This window comes from Pholcus phalangioides, unplaced genomic scaffold, assembly GCF_987345545.1.
Source record: "Pholcus phalangioides strain wild (caught in Gottingen) unplaced genomic scaffold, Ppha-v1.0 ptg000015l_1, whole genome shotgun sequence".
NCBI classification, from domain to species: domain Eukaryota; kingdom Metazoa; phylum Arthropoda; class Arachnida; order Araneae; family Pholcidae; genus Pholcus; species Pholcus phalangioides.
The window spans coordinates 115,902,113-115,919,904 of NW_028301608.1; the positions used below are offsets into that span (position 1 = coordinate 115,902,113).

The following is a 17,792-nucleotide window of genomic DNA, read 5'->3' on the forward strand; positions in this document are numbered from 1 at the left end:
TATTTTGAAGTTCAATTAACTGCAAAATGACATTCTATTAAGTCAATAAGAACTGCACTACTGCTAAAGTCTTAAGTTCTTCATCTTTTCTTAGCTATTCTGAATATATATTTACAGTGTATAAACTGATCAATAATGCAATCAGTAATCTTTCTGGTATTTCTTAAATTTTTTGTAATGCATCTTTTTAATGCAAAACAGTGGATAAATGGAATATTGAATCATTCCCCCCCATGCGAGATAGTTTTTAACACATTTCATGAATATTCATTAAAAGTGTCTTTCTTTTTACTTTTAGCCTGTCTCACATCACTTGTGCTCATTCCACCTGATTATCCCACGAGAAGTCCAGTTTTGTTGTTGTCACTTCAGCACAAAATAAACAGCACTGAAGCTACAAGTTATGCTCTCAGGGTATGTATGTGTTATTTTCTAGCAAAAAAAAAGTCATCGTAGTTCATACACGCTGCCAAAAAAATGATCTGAATGTGGTCATCTGTATCTTTGGCTTTTGCTGAAATGCAATGTGAGAAAATCCTCGATGTTGAAGTCATTCTTCTTGATGTGGGTAATTTGTTTTCTCAAATTAAGATGTGAAATTTAATCTTAATTTTCACTTTGATTCAATTGTCACATTTTAATCATTAACAATTTGAGTTGATGGGTTCTGTCGTGTCTTGTGCTTACAGTAATGTGATTTCAGCCCTTTGTGTTTTTACACTCACCAGATATTCATTTTGGTCACCAGGATTGAATAATTACGGTACTTATCCTTTTTTATGTACCGGAGGAATTGGCATGCAGTGATTAGTTGCTACGAGTAATATGATATAATATGAAGATAACAAGGCATCGTGAAAGAGGCTGAGCTTTTGGAAAAACAGCTCTGCCAAATAACTCACTAGGTGATTTTGAGTTAATGTGATGGCGATGCTTTTTGAATGCATGTATAATAGAAAAATGTGTATGAATCACATAATTTTTTTTAAGTAATACAGTAATAAATTCTCAGTTAAAAAATCTGAAATTCTTGATGCAAATTAAATACTGTTGCCTATTATCTGCAGTTTTTTCGCAGAGATGTTGGAAGAGAAATACTTTTAAAAATAAGTTTATAAAAAATAAGTATCAATGATTTCTAGATAATAAAAGAATTAAAATTCTTGTGAAAAAAATCAACATTTTTTTTTTCTACAAAAATTTCCATTCCCCAAAATTTTATTGGTGGTGAATGATATTTACATGTGTAGATTATATGATAAAAAATTTTTTTTCAAAGTAGTAAAATTTATATCACTGAATTTTGCACTGCCGTGGATTATTCACAGTAAATTACTATTAAAACTTATACCACTGTCGTCGCTGACCATGTGAATTGCAGGTGAAAAAAAAAAAGTGTTTGCGTGAAAAAAATTTAATTTGGAAAAGAAATTTTTTTAAATATCAAAATTGATTTAATCATCCACCGTGCATGAGTTTTCTGTCGAATCATTCTCAAAATGGCACATCAAAAACACAAAATCTGCAGACTTCTCTAGTAAAACATGTTACCTACCCCCCTTGCAAACAGGAGTATATGACACCACCAACAGTGTGGTGATAATAAAGATTGACATTTCGGTACCGTCCAGCCAGTAACACTTTTTTCCTCCTTGGTACAAAACGTTTCCTTTCCCCTACAGTATTTGCAATATGGCGCATTCAAAGGCGGTAAGAACGAAAGTCTCCTCATTGACTCCAAAAACTGGTAGAAAAGAACTTGCACTCAGAGTTATGTTCGTTTATTGTCTTTTAATTTCTCTTTCAGATAGATAAAAATTGCATTGTAAAAATACTTGGAGTTTCGAGGAAACTACAGTTTATATTTTTTTGCAGTAAAAAACAAACTCTCGCTTGGAGGTAAGAAAGGGTGACTTCCCCCTCCCCATCTTTTGAAAGAATCCTGCTCATGCTACTGCTTGTATATATCTGTATCATGTTTTGTATAAAACAGTCGGGTAAAATAAACAATGGGAAATATAATCTATTCTTAAATTTGAAATTTGAGTGAAAGAGAGGCAGGGCTCGGCACGGGTCACTTTTTTCACTAAAAGTCACTTTTTTAGAAACTGGTCACTTTTATTATGTATTTTCAGGCCCAGGTCACTTTTTACACTTTTTTAGCAAAAAAACCTCGGTCTCGTGCGCTTTTCTGCTGTCTCAGTGTTTTTCTTTTCTTCAAGGAGGAACTTTACCTGTTCCATATTGCTAATTTTCTCCCTCCCTTCATTGAACTACGATCGAAGGCATCTTATCTTCCCGGGAGCATACCGTGTGACGTCAGCATAACTTGATTTCAAGGCGCTTGGAAAGAAAGATTAACCTTGTTAAAGAATCGTCATTTTATGGAAAAGCCGATCGAAAAAAAACTAGCATAAAAGGCGTATACTTACAACAAAGAATTTCCCCCCCCCCCTCCCACTACCATTCTTTCTTATTTCCCCATGTGCTCACTCGTTCTTTCATTTTCATCTTATTTTAAAATTGATCCTTTATTTTATTTGTTTTAAAAAGTTTTAGTCCTAAGGGCGAATTCCCTTCTGGGAGCATCGAGCAAGTTACATTTGTTGTTTGTTCTATTGTTACTTTTGTTAAATGTTATTTGAAATGACGATTTAAGAGAGCCCGTGCAGAAGCTAACTTACGCGCAGCGGGAGAATACCAAAGCGCGTATTAAAGACGTGTATTATTAATACGCTTTGGATAATACTCTTGTAGCTGGCCAAGGTTAAAGAAGCTCGCAGGTATTTTGGATTTACTTACAATAAAAAAAATCATCCGATTGAAAATCGCGATCTACAAATAAAATTCGTACTATTTTTCTAACTGGATTTAAATCTCAGCAAGAAACCGTAGCCCCAGGTATGATCGAAAGGAGAACTGTTTATGAAAAAATCACAGAATCCTGCAATTCAACGTTTACTTTAACACAAGGGTTTCCAAATCAGATGAAAATTGCTCATCAGGCTGATAAAAACTCAGTTAACGTGCACGCGAGCCGTAAATAGTGGCAGATTTAACGATGGGCGCACTGAGCGCACGCCTTTGCCCCCTACTTTAAATTTTTTTCCCTAATTTAAAGGGCCTAATATTAATTTTTTTTATGCCCGGGCCGTCAACTGACCTTTATCCGCTTCTGGCCATAACTTAATTTAGAGCATCTTCACGATACTGATTGTTGACTTAATATCGACATCTTGCTCTCCATTCTTAGTGTTGTGTAAAAAAATCTTGTCTAGAGTCGCTATTACGACTGCAATAGGAGAGGGCGGGGGTCTGGTTCCACGGGTATTGAACGAGGAAAGGTGCCGAGTTTACTCTTTTTCTGTTAAAAAGAGTGGATACCGGCCCCGGGCGATAGTAAATTTTCGTTCGTACTTGCGGCCCGGGTTGCTACATACCGTGATCAGATCTAAAACTGGGAGTGGGGGGGGGCAATGCCTCGGACGACGTTTTTGATGGAATGGTATATTTAAGAAAAGGCAATAAAAATTCCTTTGCAAAATTATTGAATTTCACAGTCAAGGGTCAGTAAAATTTCGTTTCCCCTCCAGAAAAAACAATTGTATTACGGCCATGGTAAATCGGGTGTCCCAGGTGGGGGCGAATTCACTGTTTTTGTTCGCTGAAAATTATGGGAGGAGTCAGCGCTAATGTGGCGACTTTTTTTCGCGCTTAAATAGGTAGCCCTGACTACAGCATCCATAAACTCTGTATTAACCATCGAGAGGTATCAACTGCATTTATAAACCCTGTATGTTGATTCAATTTTTGTGTTCATTTTATTCTAATTTTCCGATATATATCTATCGATTTTCGCATATTGCCGTATATTAGGTTAATTCATATTATAAATTATATATTTTTTTGTAATTTTTTATGTGCCCTTTGTCAGCCATCTTGAATTGACTACCGCCAAACGGCGATTCCTTGGCGCGAAAAAAGTCACTACGTTGGTGCATACAAGGTTCATGGGAAATTTACCGGGGAAGGCCGCTGAGTATTACGGGGGGGGGGGGGCAAAATGATACTGTTTCCAGGGGTGGGAACACTGCGCCAAAATTAACATCTTGCGCTATCCTGCTCCAATTGTGTATTTTCGTATTTTTCTGCGCCAAATAGCTAATTTTGCTTCGTATGCCCAGAATTTCAGAAAGGACGCCAAAAATTTTTGTTTCTGCTTACCGCGAAACGATTCTTTCTAAGAGTGTGTTTTATTCCACTGTACACCTTATTTAAACTATCTGCCTTTCCATCGCGAAACCCCGATAATATCCGTGATTGTGCAACTGAAGATAGTTTGCAATGATCTTTCAGCTTTAAAGCGTAAATGCGAGTCACAGTTGCAGTTTAAAAAAAGTCGCCACTGGAAGCCTGCAGAAATTACTTTAGTCAATCGTCATTGCGTCAAATCCCGATGTTTCGGGAAAAAAAATTTCATTCCGGAAGTAAAAAGTGCGTTTTCGTCGAATTACGAATGCTAATTTAGAAACTTTGCCGAATAACGAGTGTCAGATCGCCAATCTCGCCAAATAATGAGTACTTAATTGCCAAACGTCGTGTTGATTCTCCGAAATTCTCTCCCATTTTGCAGCAATTTCTTTCCAAGTATGAAAAAATTGAAAACTTATAGAAAATTTTTAGCCCATTTGAAGTGCTGTGGTTCCAGACAGCCAATAGTGCCCTCAGTAAGCAAAAATCATCTTAAATAGGTTGGTGTGAAAATTTTTATGGCAGCCTCTCTTTCAAACAAGGTGTCAAAAGCCTGAAATACCAAAAACAAAAAACAAGCTGATGAAAAGATGTTTGATAACAAAAGACAGTGCAGTTGTTTTATTTTGAAAAGGGGTGAGGGTTAATGAAAATATTCTTGTTAATTTCCCTGCTCCAATTTATAAATATCTGCTCCAAATCCTATATTTTGCTGCTCCAAAACTGATCCAAATCCCATATTTTGCTGCTCCAAAACTGCTCCGGATCCTGAATTTGTTGCTCCAAAACTGGTCAGAATCCTGAATTTTTGCTGCTTCAAAGCTGCTCTCCGAAATGGACTTTGTCACTTCCCACCCCTGTGTTTCTGGGTAAAGGAGTAAATGTGTGTTTTTTTTGTAGGGGTGTATGTTGTGTGTAAAAAAAAGAAAAATATATATTTTTACAAATTTTTCTCTCGAAAACCAAACAATTTCAAAACTGATTTATTTTCTCCCTCACCCAAGGACAGTATTATTTTTGTGCCCCCCCCTTCCCACCTGTTAAATAGTAGACTCGCCCACTTTTCCCAGTCGAGCCATAGGTGGAGATAGACTTGAAGGTCTTGAGGGTGTGGCACGATGATAATTGATATACATCATATATATGTATACATCAGTAGGCTCTGCCATTGACACTGGGGGAGGGTGGATTGCTCCTCCCCCAGCGTATAATAATTAAAATAATTTAGTTAATTTAATAATTTAAATACTTTATTCAATTTAATAATTTAAATACTTTATTCAATTTAATAATTTAAATACTTTATTCAATTTAATAATTTAAATAATTTATAATTTAAGTAGTCTTTAATTTAATAATTTAAAATAATATTGCTAAAAATTTAATTTTAGTTTATAATCATTATAGTAAATTTCTTAAAATTTGTTGGAACGTATTATACAAACCTAGGTATGTAAATCAAATTTGTACTAGTTAAAAAAGTTTGAGTACATTTTGTATACTGTCATTCATAGCATAACACGAATGAAAAATCCACTGGAATGTAGATGGGACAAATTCTCTCATCAAATTTTGTGTTATTTCATTTTTTCCCCTTCTTTTTTTTGAATGTCAAAACTTTTTCCCATTTTGAAGTTTTTCCTGCTTAAATTGATTTTAAGATGGGTTGTGGAAAGCAACATGGGGGAAGGCATTGCTACTGTTATTTTCTCACACATAATTGTTGATAAATTTGATAAGTTATTCAAAACTTTTCTGGTTAGCAGAATGCATTTGAGTTTGATTTAATTATTTCACACTATTATGTAAGAAAAACCAATTCCAATGAGTTGTATTGAAATGCAAAGTTAAAACTAAATTCAATTTAAATTCATTCAATTTAGTAATAATCAAAATTCATTGTCCATTTGGTCTCTTTCCAAAAATATTTTGGTCACTATTTGGTCACTATTTGGCAGGGTTGTTTGGTTTAAACCACGTTGGTTTAAACCTTGGTTTTAGCCAAGTGGTTTGGTCAAATAAAAGTTGCCTAAATATAATTTTTTTCCTTGAAAATATCATATTGGTTCATTATTAGCCAAAATGTTTCATTTTTACCACATTTTATATCCTTGGGGTACATTCTCATGGTATATCTTTAAAGGACATAAGATTTTATAAGTGGTTTTTTTCAAAAAGTCTCATAAAAGTGGCCAGAATATATATATATTTTTCATATGAAGTATCTTAGTCATTTAAAGTTATATATAAAAGCCAAAATTTCTCATTCTTACAACATTTTCTAACCTTTGGCTACATTCTGATGCTCTATCTTTAGCAAATTCATGAATAAGGATTGCATCACACATCTAAATGTAGTGGTGTATTCTCACAGGGTTTCTTTTTCCCTTCACAAAGAAGCAGCTACAGTAGTGACACCATCATGCTATGGGTAGGTGGTCCTATAATACAATAAAGACACCAGCCATCCTTAAAGGACAAAGACTAGTGTACTAGTTGTTGCATTACCTCACATACATTTTCATTTTCTTTCCCATAAGAAGTAGCACATCTCCTACTGTATATCTCCCAGTCTTAATATTCAATAGTTGTTTTTTTTTATACTTTAACACTGTTAAGCCCTTCCTTATTTCATGCACTGTGGCGACTGAAATAAGGAAGGCAGGGCCATGTCTCCAGTGGTGTAGAAGGTAGCATGCTTGCCCGGTATGCAAGAGAGCCTGGGTTTGAGTCCCAGCAGAGACAAGATTACTTTTCTTTCCGAGTTCACCTCAGAATAATATCCAGAAAATAAAATTTTTCCTTGATATCTTGAGCTGAGAAAAAGCCATCTATCTCTCTAATGTTGGTTTTGTTAGCACATGTTGATACATGTGAAGAAAGCCAACATCACTAGACTGATAATGGTTTTTATATGTTTTTATCTTCACACTTATTTTGATTTATAATTGAATTTTTATTGCAAAATATGTGTAATGCACATATCATCTACATGTGAAAATAATTAATTGCTTTAATGAAGAGAAGAAAGGTTATAAATTTTTTTCATATTTATGAAACTTTCCATTTTTATTTGGGCATTATGCATAATTGCATGTTAAAGTGATAAATGTAGTGAAATTTAATCAACCTTTCTTTATCAAGACAGTTGGTAATTATGCAGAACCCCTTCACAGATGTTCACTTTTACAGTACAAAAATTTAAAAAATTAATCAATATTAGTTAACATTAATTTATTCATTAACATTAACATTTAGTATAGAAACCAACTGTGACCGAAGTCAAACGTAGAATAAATGTGGTTTCACTGTATATCGTACCTCTCATTAATGGATACTTCACGTTAGTGGACAAAATTTTTGGTCCCATGGGTGACCGTTATCGAGAGGCTCTACTGTATCTGCTTCCTTTGCAGTTGAAGATACCTGACTCCACTCTATTCGAAGCTGAAAATATCTGCCTTCGCTCAGGCAGGGATTGAGGAGGTGATAGAAACAACCACCCCTACCAAGAGCCAAATAAAATGTGAATATTTGTCTGCTGTAAACAGACTTACATATGCTTCTCCCGTCACATCGTCTTGGATCTGCGTCGGTCGTGAGTGCTATATTTTATAGTCTTGCATCTTTTCCGGGTAGCATGGCAAAACCAAACTATTATTCACCTTTTTTCCTCGGTTCAATCAGGCATTCCAACTGCCATTTTTTCTAGTGGTTACATCTTTATTTTGGCCTATGAGTGTCAGTAAATACAAGAAACAATTATTTTGTATCTTCATATCTTCCCGCTCTTTGATGGTGTCATTTGATCATTTTTCAGGCATCGTTCTTTACATGACGACTGGTCAGTTTACTAAAATAAAATTATAATTGTCTTGTTCCATTAACAGAATAAGGGGAAAAAGGTGTGGGTGCATGGGAAAATATCCAGATAAGCTGTTCAAAACTGTTGTCATTTTTTATTTCATTTTCAACAACAAAGACTTTCGGACCGGAACATCAATAGCGGTTTTTTTCCCATTTTGCTCAGTAGTCATTCCACAATAGAATCCTATGCCTCAATTTGTTCACTAGGATCTTGACAGAGTTGCACCTATCAGAACAGTTGTGTGCTGGGTATAGAAGTAAGAGAAAGGGATAATGACATATACTTGCAAGGAAGCTTTATCGATTCTGAAAACTTATAAGAATCACTGTGGCACCAACACAATAAACTACATAAAATATAATAAAACACAATAAAACATAAAAATAGTAAAATGTCCTTCATTCTTCGTCAAGTCAACATTGTAGATGTAGGCTAAAAAGCAAAATTAATTTTTTCTCATAATTTGTTTCAACTCAGAAGCCATCATGAAGTGGTACCAATGTCTGTAAAATTTTGATTGCGAGAAGCAATGTCAAGCCACCAGTTACAGAACTGGCCATGAATTGAAAGCTATGCTGCTGATTTGAAAAAATGTGCTATCAGAGTTGGATTTATGGTTTTGCTGCCTGTGAGCTATGTAAATTTTGCAGCCTTTTTCTCATTCTTGTCTAATTTTCTTGTGATTTCACATTCTTCAAATTTGTTGCATTAGACTATAGCCCGATTATTCATTCCCCCCCAGCTCCTAGTAAATATGTGTGTCTCTAAATCACTCTCATGGTCACTAACATGCTTGCAAACTTTCTTTATCACTTATTTAGTCACTCATTATTTTGGCTCTTTGCTCTCTATGGCACTCTTTTCATCATTGCACCCTGTTTTGGTCACTCGCATGCTTGTGTACTCTAAATCAGTGCTTCTCAGCCATCGGACTGTGATCCAGCACCAGGCACTGTCATCAGTAAAACTGGGCTGTGAGTAATTTATTTTATTTTTTCCCATGAATTTTTCATTATTCCTGTTTATTTCCACGCCTTCCACTCAAAACACAAAATCAACCGGTTCAGATTCTAAAGGTTGAAAACCACTGCTCTAAATCATTCTTTTGGTTGCTCAGAGACATCGTTCCTTACTCTCTAGATCCCTCTTTTGGTAACTCACTGACCATTTCCCTCATTTTTTCGATCACTCCCATGCTCAAACACTCTTTAGGTAAGCATTTCTCAACCGGGGCTCCGTGTGCAGCACTTCACAGGGGACCCGTGGCCACTTGAGAAAAATTAAAATAAATCGGGAAATTTTTTTGATAAAGCTAAAAAAAAGTCTGGGTGGGGGGGGGGGGGACGCTGTGAGTAAAAATGGTTGCGAACTGCTGCTCTGGGTTTTTCTTTGTTACTCACATGCCTACACTTCATTTATTGCTCTTTTGGCCACTCACCAACCTGTTCCTTCACACTTTAGGTCACCCCCCCCCCTGGTCACTCACATGCTAACAAACACTCCAGGTCTTTCTTTTTGGTTACTCACTGACCTGGTCCCTCACTGAGGTCACTCACGTGCTTGCAAACTCAGTAGGTCACTCGTTTTGTCACTCACTGACCAAGTACCTCAGCAGACACGTATTAATTTTATATAGTTTTACCGACTGTGGATCATTATAGAATTGTGCCTTCTCCCATTCTGCTCTGATTTTCTTGACTACACCTTCCTCAAATTTACCACCCTGGGCTATAAGGCCAAGCGCTGCCCTGGGCTATAGGGCTAGGCTCCACTCTGTGCTAAGGCCACCGTAAATACACCTTTCTGCACTATCAAAGAAGTTATTCGTTTGTTGAACTCTGAATTTACAGAACATTTCAATGTAGTGATTTGATGTGGAATGTTGTACACAGGACAATGGCATGCAAAAGGAGGAGGATTGAGCCCCCCCCCCCTCTTCCATAGTAGAAGGTTACCCTTCCTCCTTGGTGGAAAAAGTCTATAAATACACCCCTTCTTGACAAAAATTTTATATATGGCTTTGACTCTAAAGGCTGGCGTGAATGTGAGCCCCCGTTAAAAAGTCTCGCCACAGAGAGCAACAGGCCTACAACGTTACAAATATTCAATCATTACACTTCACTCACAATTTGAAGTGAAGATGGCAGCACTGAAATATCAGACACAACACTAGCTACACACTCAGACTGTTAGGTGCACTCACTTCGTTCCAGACTCTGCCAAACTGGGCTGGAAGAGATCTCGGCAACGGGATAAGTCCGATGGCAGAGACCCTGGCGTTCATTCGTTCATTCATTGACTCTAGGGCTGGGATTACACTATAAAAGTTTGATAAAAGTTAGTTTGTAAAACTTGAAAAATACAACCAATGGGTTAAGTTTGCTCGAATGTAACAGGTGTGCTTATTGATTACATTTTTCAAGTTTTATAAAATAACTTTTATCAAACTTGTATAGTGTAATACCGGCCTTAGAACGAGTTTGCCTGAACTTTGCTGAAACGATAATGATCCCTAAAGTTTTCCTGGACTTAAATCTCATAAACATATGAGCAATTTGAACAAAAGTAGTGAAGTCAATTTAAGTGAGAATAAGTAATCAAAATAAAACTCGTAAAAAATTAGTTATTATGAATTGATATTAAAATAACACAGTGGTATGTAGAAATGAGTTCTCAGCAGTTGCACTTACATTAAAATTGCCTTTCATTCGGGATTCTCAGCTTTGGTTTTTGGTTGATGAAAATGATCGCATTTGCTGCCACATAAATTAGGCTGGGATTACTCTATAAAAGTTTGATAAAAGTTCTTTAATAAAACTTTCGAAATACAATCCCAATAAGAGCATCGGTTACTTTTGAGCAAGTGTAACTGATGCACTTATTGATTTTTTTTTTAAAGTTTTGCAAAAGAGCTTTATAGTGTTATTCCGGTGATATGTTATTTATCAATTTACATTGTGGCAACCATCAAGGAAGTGGCCTTTGTATATTTTTAACAATTATGTGGATTTGGAAAATTCAAACACTGATTTTTCCCTTGTTCCTTCAAATGCAATTAGCAGAGTAGAAGAAAAAAAATAAAAAATATACCCAGCTGATACTGAACTGATATCCTACAAGGAACTGTAGGGCTTTTTTTTCTGGAGCGAATGGGGGGGAAAGGAAATCAATGAAACTATATGTAAAGTCAGAACTCTGGGCACCATTCCATTGTACTTTTTTTTGTGCTGTATGCATTCTATTTTTCCTCCTTTTTCTTTGTATATATCTTTCTTATTTTTGGAATTTTTATATTGTTCTTTGTGTGAATATATTTATATATACAGTATATGTATGAAGATGGAGCTGCCAAATTTATAATGCGATACGATACAATGGGAATTTATGGCAGTACCTGTCGTCTTCGACATTAGCTGCCCTCATAACAGGTCCGCTTAGGACCAATGTGAAGGAAAGGCAAGGGAGCAGTGTGTGTGTATGTGAAAATGCGTGTAAGTTAGTCAGAAGTTGGGAGCACTGTCTAAGGGGGGGGGGGACCCATGGTTAATTAATGAAGATTAATTAACCAGGAACTTCAAATTAACATGTCTGGACGAGCTTGTTAGTTATATTACTTGTTAATATTTCGGAGGAAAAGTAATCAACTCCTTTGACGTCATCTTCTCTGCGCCATGGTCGCACCTCATTCGTCGGTTGCGTTCCTGTATTTGATTGGAAGAAAATAGTCACATGACATACAATTTTGTTAAGTTAAAATATATTAGTTTTAAGGTGAAGAAAGAAGAGGGATAGTATTAGTATTTTTAAAAAAGCGAGGAAAAAGATTGAGAGATATTTTTATTTATTTTTCAGAGCCATTTCTGAAGAAATTCAGGAATGCCTCAGAATTTTTTTTTTTGAATGATTTTTGGAGAAAATGTTCTTGGAAAGGTGGGTAAGGGAAACGGAGAAAAAGATAGAAAAAATGCCGAATAATTAATTTCGGCTGTTATGAGTACTTAATTGCTCGTAAGTTTGCTTGCTGCTACTCTGCAAGCTAGTCAGGAATTTTTAGCGGGCGAGATACTGTCCAGCTTCTTTTTTGAATTCCTGTATAAGTTCACGCTTATCTCTGCGCGATGTTTTCCGCATTATGTTTTTCATGTATAATTGCGCTATCTGGAAGATTTCATTTGTGGGGCTGTCACTAGCATCGGTCGCATTAGTGTCCGGGTTCATTGCCACTACATCACGTTGGCCTAATCCGGATTTCCTGTTGATCTCTTCCAAGGGCAGGGCGTTCGTTTCACCCGTCTTGCTTGCGGCATGCGTTTGGCTCGAGCTATGCCTTGGCTGAACGTCATTCGGTCGGGACTGTTCACTCGCCCTTGGTCGGGCTTTGCGTTAAATTTATAATGCATAACTAGTCTTGATTCTGGTGTCAGATAAAAAAATTTTAGGAGCACTACAATGATCCTATTGGCAGAATTTAGATTTCTGCGCCCCCCCCCCCCCCGCATAATTTAGTTGTCTTTTACATACATTATTGTCATGGGATCATGACAGTGAAAAATGATTTTGTCGATCATATCTGAGTGACAACAAGAAAAACTGGAAAAAAATGAAGAATCCTGGCTTATGGAAGGCTGCAGCTGCTTGAAATAATTTTTTCCTCTTGAAGGGAATTTTGTGTAATTTGTGTTTCGTGGAAGTTTTTTCTTGGAAGCAGCCAGAAGTTCCTATTCATCTGGAGAAAATAAACTCTAAACAGACAAGTACAAAACCCTTTCCCCATCATTTTTGGAATGAATAAACTACTTACAATTGTAGTTGTCAATTAACAAAACTAGGCATCTTGTGAACGACGCCGAAGTATGCAGCATTGTACAGAAGCCGTTATATTCTTTTATGGCTTAGAAATGTCTATAGTCTGTCGTGTGTGGTACTTGAACATAAGCATGGCGGTGTTGTTGAAAGGACACAATAAAATATGCACTCTTTTCTCAAGTATGATTTTCTGCTCTTGTAAAGTAGCCCCAAAGGGACACCTGAATAAGAAGGGGAGTTACAGCTTGTCACTCAGGGCACAAAGGGGTTTTGGGCTTTCATGAGCGTCTAAAAATGCTCTCAGCCAGAAATGGCGTAGAATATTTGGACGTCTTGAGAAACTCTGGCCCAGAAATGACATCGAAAATTTAAACGTCTTGAGATGCTTCTTCCAAATAGACGGTTAAAGATTGCCTGATAAACTCTCAAAAAAAGACTCCTTTTTGTCAGTTTCAAAAGTACTTTTCTGTTAAAAAAATTAAGAGGAAGAAAAATAAATTAAATTATGGAAGGGAGAAAAAAAATAGCATAAGCTTTTAGAGCAGGATTGAAACCAGCAACTCTTGCAGTAAGAGACCTATGAGAGTCACAGCGAATATCAGATCTTTGTTGTAATTAAGTACATCATTTTTAAACTAGAAAAACATGACTTTGCCAAATGTGAATTTCGTCAAGTACTTTTCTATGTTATGGCATATTAATCCATTGCAACCAATCACAATATGCTAAATTCTTTTATTAAATCTAGTACATGCAGGATGTTAACTTTGTCTGTACGCTACAAAGATCAGGAAAAAAAGGATCAGAGTTTTTCAAAGTGTGGGACATTTCCCATTAGAGAATTCTGGAATTTGCCGACCTGGGAAGGTCAATAGTTTATAGTACACTGCAACAATTAGCGAATAAGGCTGTTTTGACTGCAAACAGAAGATCAGGGAAAGTTTTGTAAGCTGAAATGTGATCTCAAGAGGTGCAGTACAATAAGGGAAAAATAATCACGTATGCAGCATGGAATTATCCAATTTTATTTGAGTTTTATGCTGAATATGAGAAAATATACATTTTATGCATTATAAAAAAAAAAAATTGATTTTTTTTATTTGGGAAAATCATTTCCAGTACATAGTATGGCTATGCAGGATGGAAAGCAATGTTTGACACCTGTGATGCATGAACTCGCAGACATTATTGATAAGGAACTGAGATATATTCTACCCCCACTCCAGCTGAAGTGTGGTTTTCAGCTGTTTAACAGTTTGTGTGGGGTGATGGACGACCAGCAATCATTTTCCCTAGAATGTCCCAAACATGTTCAATGTGATTCCTATTAGAAGAAGATGATAGCTATTTCATTTGCAGAATTTCTTGTCAAAATCGAAGTCATCCACAGGCTGAGAACAATGTGGGGTTGCGTTATTGTCCATGAAAAGGAATTTATCTCCAACTGCTGCAGCGCAGGGGATCACGAAAGGTCTGAGAATCTCATCTCCATAGCGCTGAGCTGTCAGGGATTCATTCTTGGTGATGTACCGGTCGGTGTGGATATTTACAGAGATACCCACCCAGACTATCAATCCGCCTCGTCCATACCGGGTACTCTCACACACGAATATGGGATTGTTTTGAGTACCACGTTCTCTCCAGGCCAAAACAGTCACCTATTCTCAGGCTGAAAAGTGAAACTGGACTTGTCCAAGAACAGAACATCAAACCCTTCATTTCAACCTGAACTGGCATTTCTTGTGTCTACCGCCTGCTGCAGGCAGCACAGTGACGTCTGGTCAAAGCAACCCACACTGTAGGTCTGCGAGCATAAAGACCAATAGAGTAGATTCAGTTTCCTCACAGTTTAAGTTGAAACACTGGTTTCAGTAATTGTCTGAAGTTGTTGCTGTAGATGAATGGCATTCATCCTGTGGTTTATTCTGGCCATCAGACTCAAATGTTTATTTTTATTTTGTGGTTTTAAGACCTACGACCTTGCTCTGATTTTCAGTTTCCAAAATGTTTGGTTTACATTTCCAGGCTTCCAATTCAGCTAAATCACACTGTTGAGGCATTGCATTCATTTGTTGAAGTAATCAAGGAGCATTCTATTGTTTCTTTCTGCGACCATTATAAAGTTCTTTGCAAGCCATGTTCCATTGATTGCCGATGGCATGCAATTTGTGACTTCACAAAAAAAAAATTTGCATGCTCTAAAGTTTGCAAATGTGATAAATTTGCATTTCAGTTCTTTTTCTTTTACCTTGAATAAAAAAATGAGGTGATTATGTTGTTAATTATCGCCAAATTTGCAATATTCCCTAATTGTTTTGAGCAATGTAGTAGCTTGTAGATATAATTTAGAACATGAATGAATGAATGCCAGGATTCTGTCACCAGACCTATCCCATTGCTGAGATCTCTTTCAGCTCAGCTTTGTGGCAGAGTCTAGAACAAAGTATGTGTACCTAACAGTCTTGAGTGTGTATCTTGTGTTGTGTCTGGTTATTTTTCCAGTGCTGCCATCTATATTTCAAACTGTGAGTGAAATGTAATGATTGAATATTTGTCCCATTGTAAGCCTGTTGCTCTCTGTGGTGAGACTTTTTAATGAGGAGATCGACTTGCATTCTTGCCTTGAAGTTTGCCCTCTGATTTAGAATAAAAAATTGTCATGCTTCTATATAACGAGAAGCACGGCTGCGTGGTGTGGTAGTAAGATGCTCATCTACTACCATGAAGGTTCCATCAGGTCCCAGGTTTGAACCAGGGAAAGAATATAGAAAACAAGATATTTTCCCTAACGAGCTTGAGGTGACCACCAATAGATGGTGCCTTCATTTCCAGCTGGACTCGTTAATGGCAGTAAATTGCAGTATAGCGATATGGCCAGAGTTGGTGTGCGGTGAAGTAGTAGTAGTGTAATGATAAGCAATAAGAAATTTGTAACTTCATTGGATTATATCTTTCTCAAAAAAATATTAGTAATTAATTGTTGATTAACTTTCGATCAAAATTGTAAAATATTTGTCATACACAATTATTGAGCAGTAGTTTGCTATAAATCACAAAATCGGTTAAGCATTATTCTGTTTTTCCTCCCACAATTAAACAGGAGTTGGAAGAAGAAATCAATGTACATGCTGTCGAGGAAATACGATCCAAACAGGAAGACATGGGAGATAGTTCTGATATGTTGCTATTATACCAAGTTTATCACCTACTCGTCTGTTTTGATGTTTTCCTTGAAACCGAGTTTTGTGCTGATTCAGTTGAAGGACCGCAAGAGTTTATGCAAGACAAAGTGCATACCAAATTGTACAGGTATGTATTTGTATCAATTTTTCTTTTAATTTGAAAAAAATTCTCACTTTTATTTCAAAAATCTCAGCTAGAAGCAAATTTATTCCAATCCTTTATTGGTTTATACAAATCAAAGAGTTGCAGCTTATTTCTCATAATAATAACTAACTATTGATAGATTTACAGACTCTAGGGATCCATTTCACAATAGCTATTCATGAACGTTTGAAACACATACACAAAATTTATTTTTATCTGAAATGCAAGAAATAAAGTTGTGAACAATTAAAGTCAGCCTCTCCATCGAGAAAGATTCTGCATCCTCTGAGGATGTAGATGCTTAACTCGAATGTTTTGCACAGTTAGTTTTGCTGAAATATATAATAAATATAGCTTTCTTTTACTAATGCAATATATATATATATATTTTTTAACTTATTCCCAAGCATGCATATATTTTTGAGTTGTTCATTCCCATTGACAGCCCAGTTCAAAAGGCAACAACTTAAAAACAAATACATTTTTGAGTTATGCACGCCATGTGAATGGTATAACTGCCTCTGCATATTGGTTAACAACAACAACAATTTCCAACTCTGCTTATATGCTCCCTAATGTAATTAAATCTAAGTTGATTCCCATTCAGTTCCATACGGAGTGAATCTTTAAAATGCAGATATCTCAAAACATAGAATTTTGAGCTGTTGCCTTTTTGAAATAGATTGTCGACATATAAAATCTTTGAGGTAAAATTATTTATGAACCATAATTTCCAGGATATTCTCAAGAATACCCTCAAAAAATTCTAACAGAGAATTTTACATTTCTAGTTGCACTTTAGAAATAATTCACTATACATGCCATTCTTTCATTACATTTATTTTTATAGTAAAGGTCCATTATTATGAGAGTTCACAATCACAGGAAAAATTGTTGTTATAATACTTATCATTATGAGCAAATTTCTTTTGCTTTTTCAAGTTTTTTTGCACTATTAGATAGAATGTTTTAGTTCTTTAACTGCATTGTAATTGCCTCTAAGATCTAATATGATCTTAAAGACAATGATAGCAAATTAACAGAATTCAAATTTTGAAATCAATTTTTAGCTTACAGTAGTTGATTCTCTGAAAACTTTTTGCAAAGAATTTCCTACTCTCAAGACTATTTAGTGTAGTCAAATGATCATACAATTAAAATGTTCAATTATTGTTTCAAAATTTTTCTCTAATTGGAAGAGCTTTTTTAGTACTATTTGTCCAACTGTTTTGAAATGAATTTAAACTATAAGATCCCATCAAGAAGTTCTGGCTGTGAGAGATGATCGTTGTCTTTCAGTCTCCGAAAATACTGCTAAAGTAGTAGTAATAGTTTCTGAAAGCAGGCTTTATATATAAAGTCACATACCCCGCAAGCATGTTGGTAAAGCCTAAAATCTAAGAATAGGAGAGGGAAGGATAGAAAATGTGATTTTTCTGGGTTCATTCTTTTTAGAAGTACCTCAGAATAATGTTTACAAGAAGCATATGCAATAATAAGCAGATAATAATATTCCATCCTTTATTTAATTCTTGAAGAG

At 35.9% G+C, this 17,792-nt stretch overlaps 1 protein-coding gene across 1 annotated transcript in view; it reads left to right on the top strand.

Moving 5' to 3' along the window:
- The window catches only part of thoc5 (THO complex subunit 5), a 46,418-nt gene that overhangs the window by 28,055 nt on the left and 571 nt on the right, over nucleotides 1–17,792 (top strand). The window contains exons 17-18 of the mRNA XM_089245243.1: nucleotides 299–414; nucleotides 16,026–16,234. Of these exons, the coding sequence (XP_089101369.1) occupies nucleotides 299–414; nucleotides 16,026–16,234 (325 nt within the window). The remainder of the gene's footprint in view (nucleotides 1–298; nucleotides 415–16,025; nucleotides 16,235–17,792) is intronic.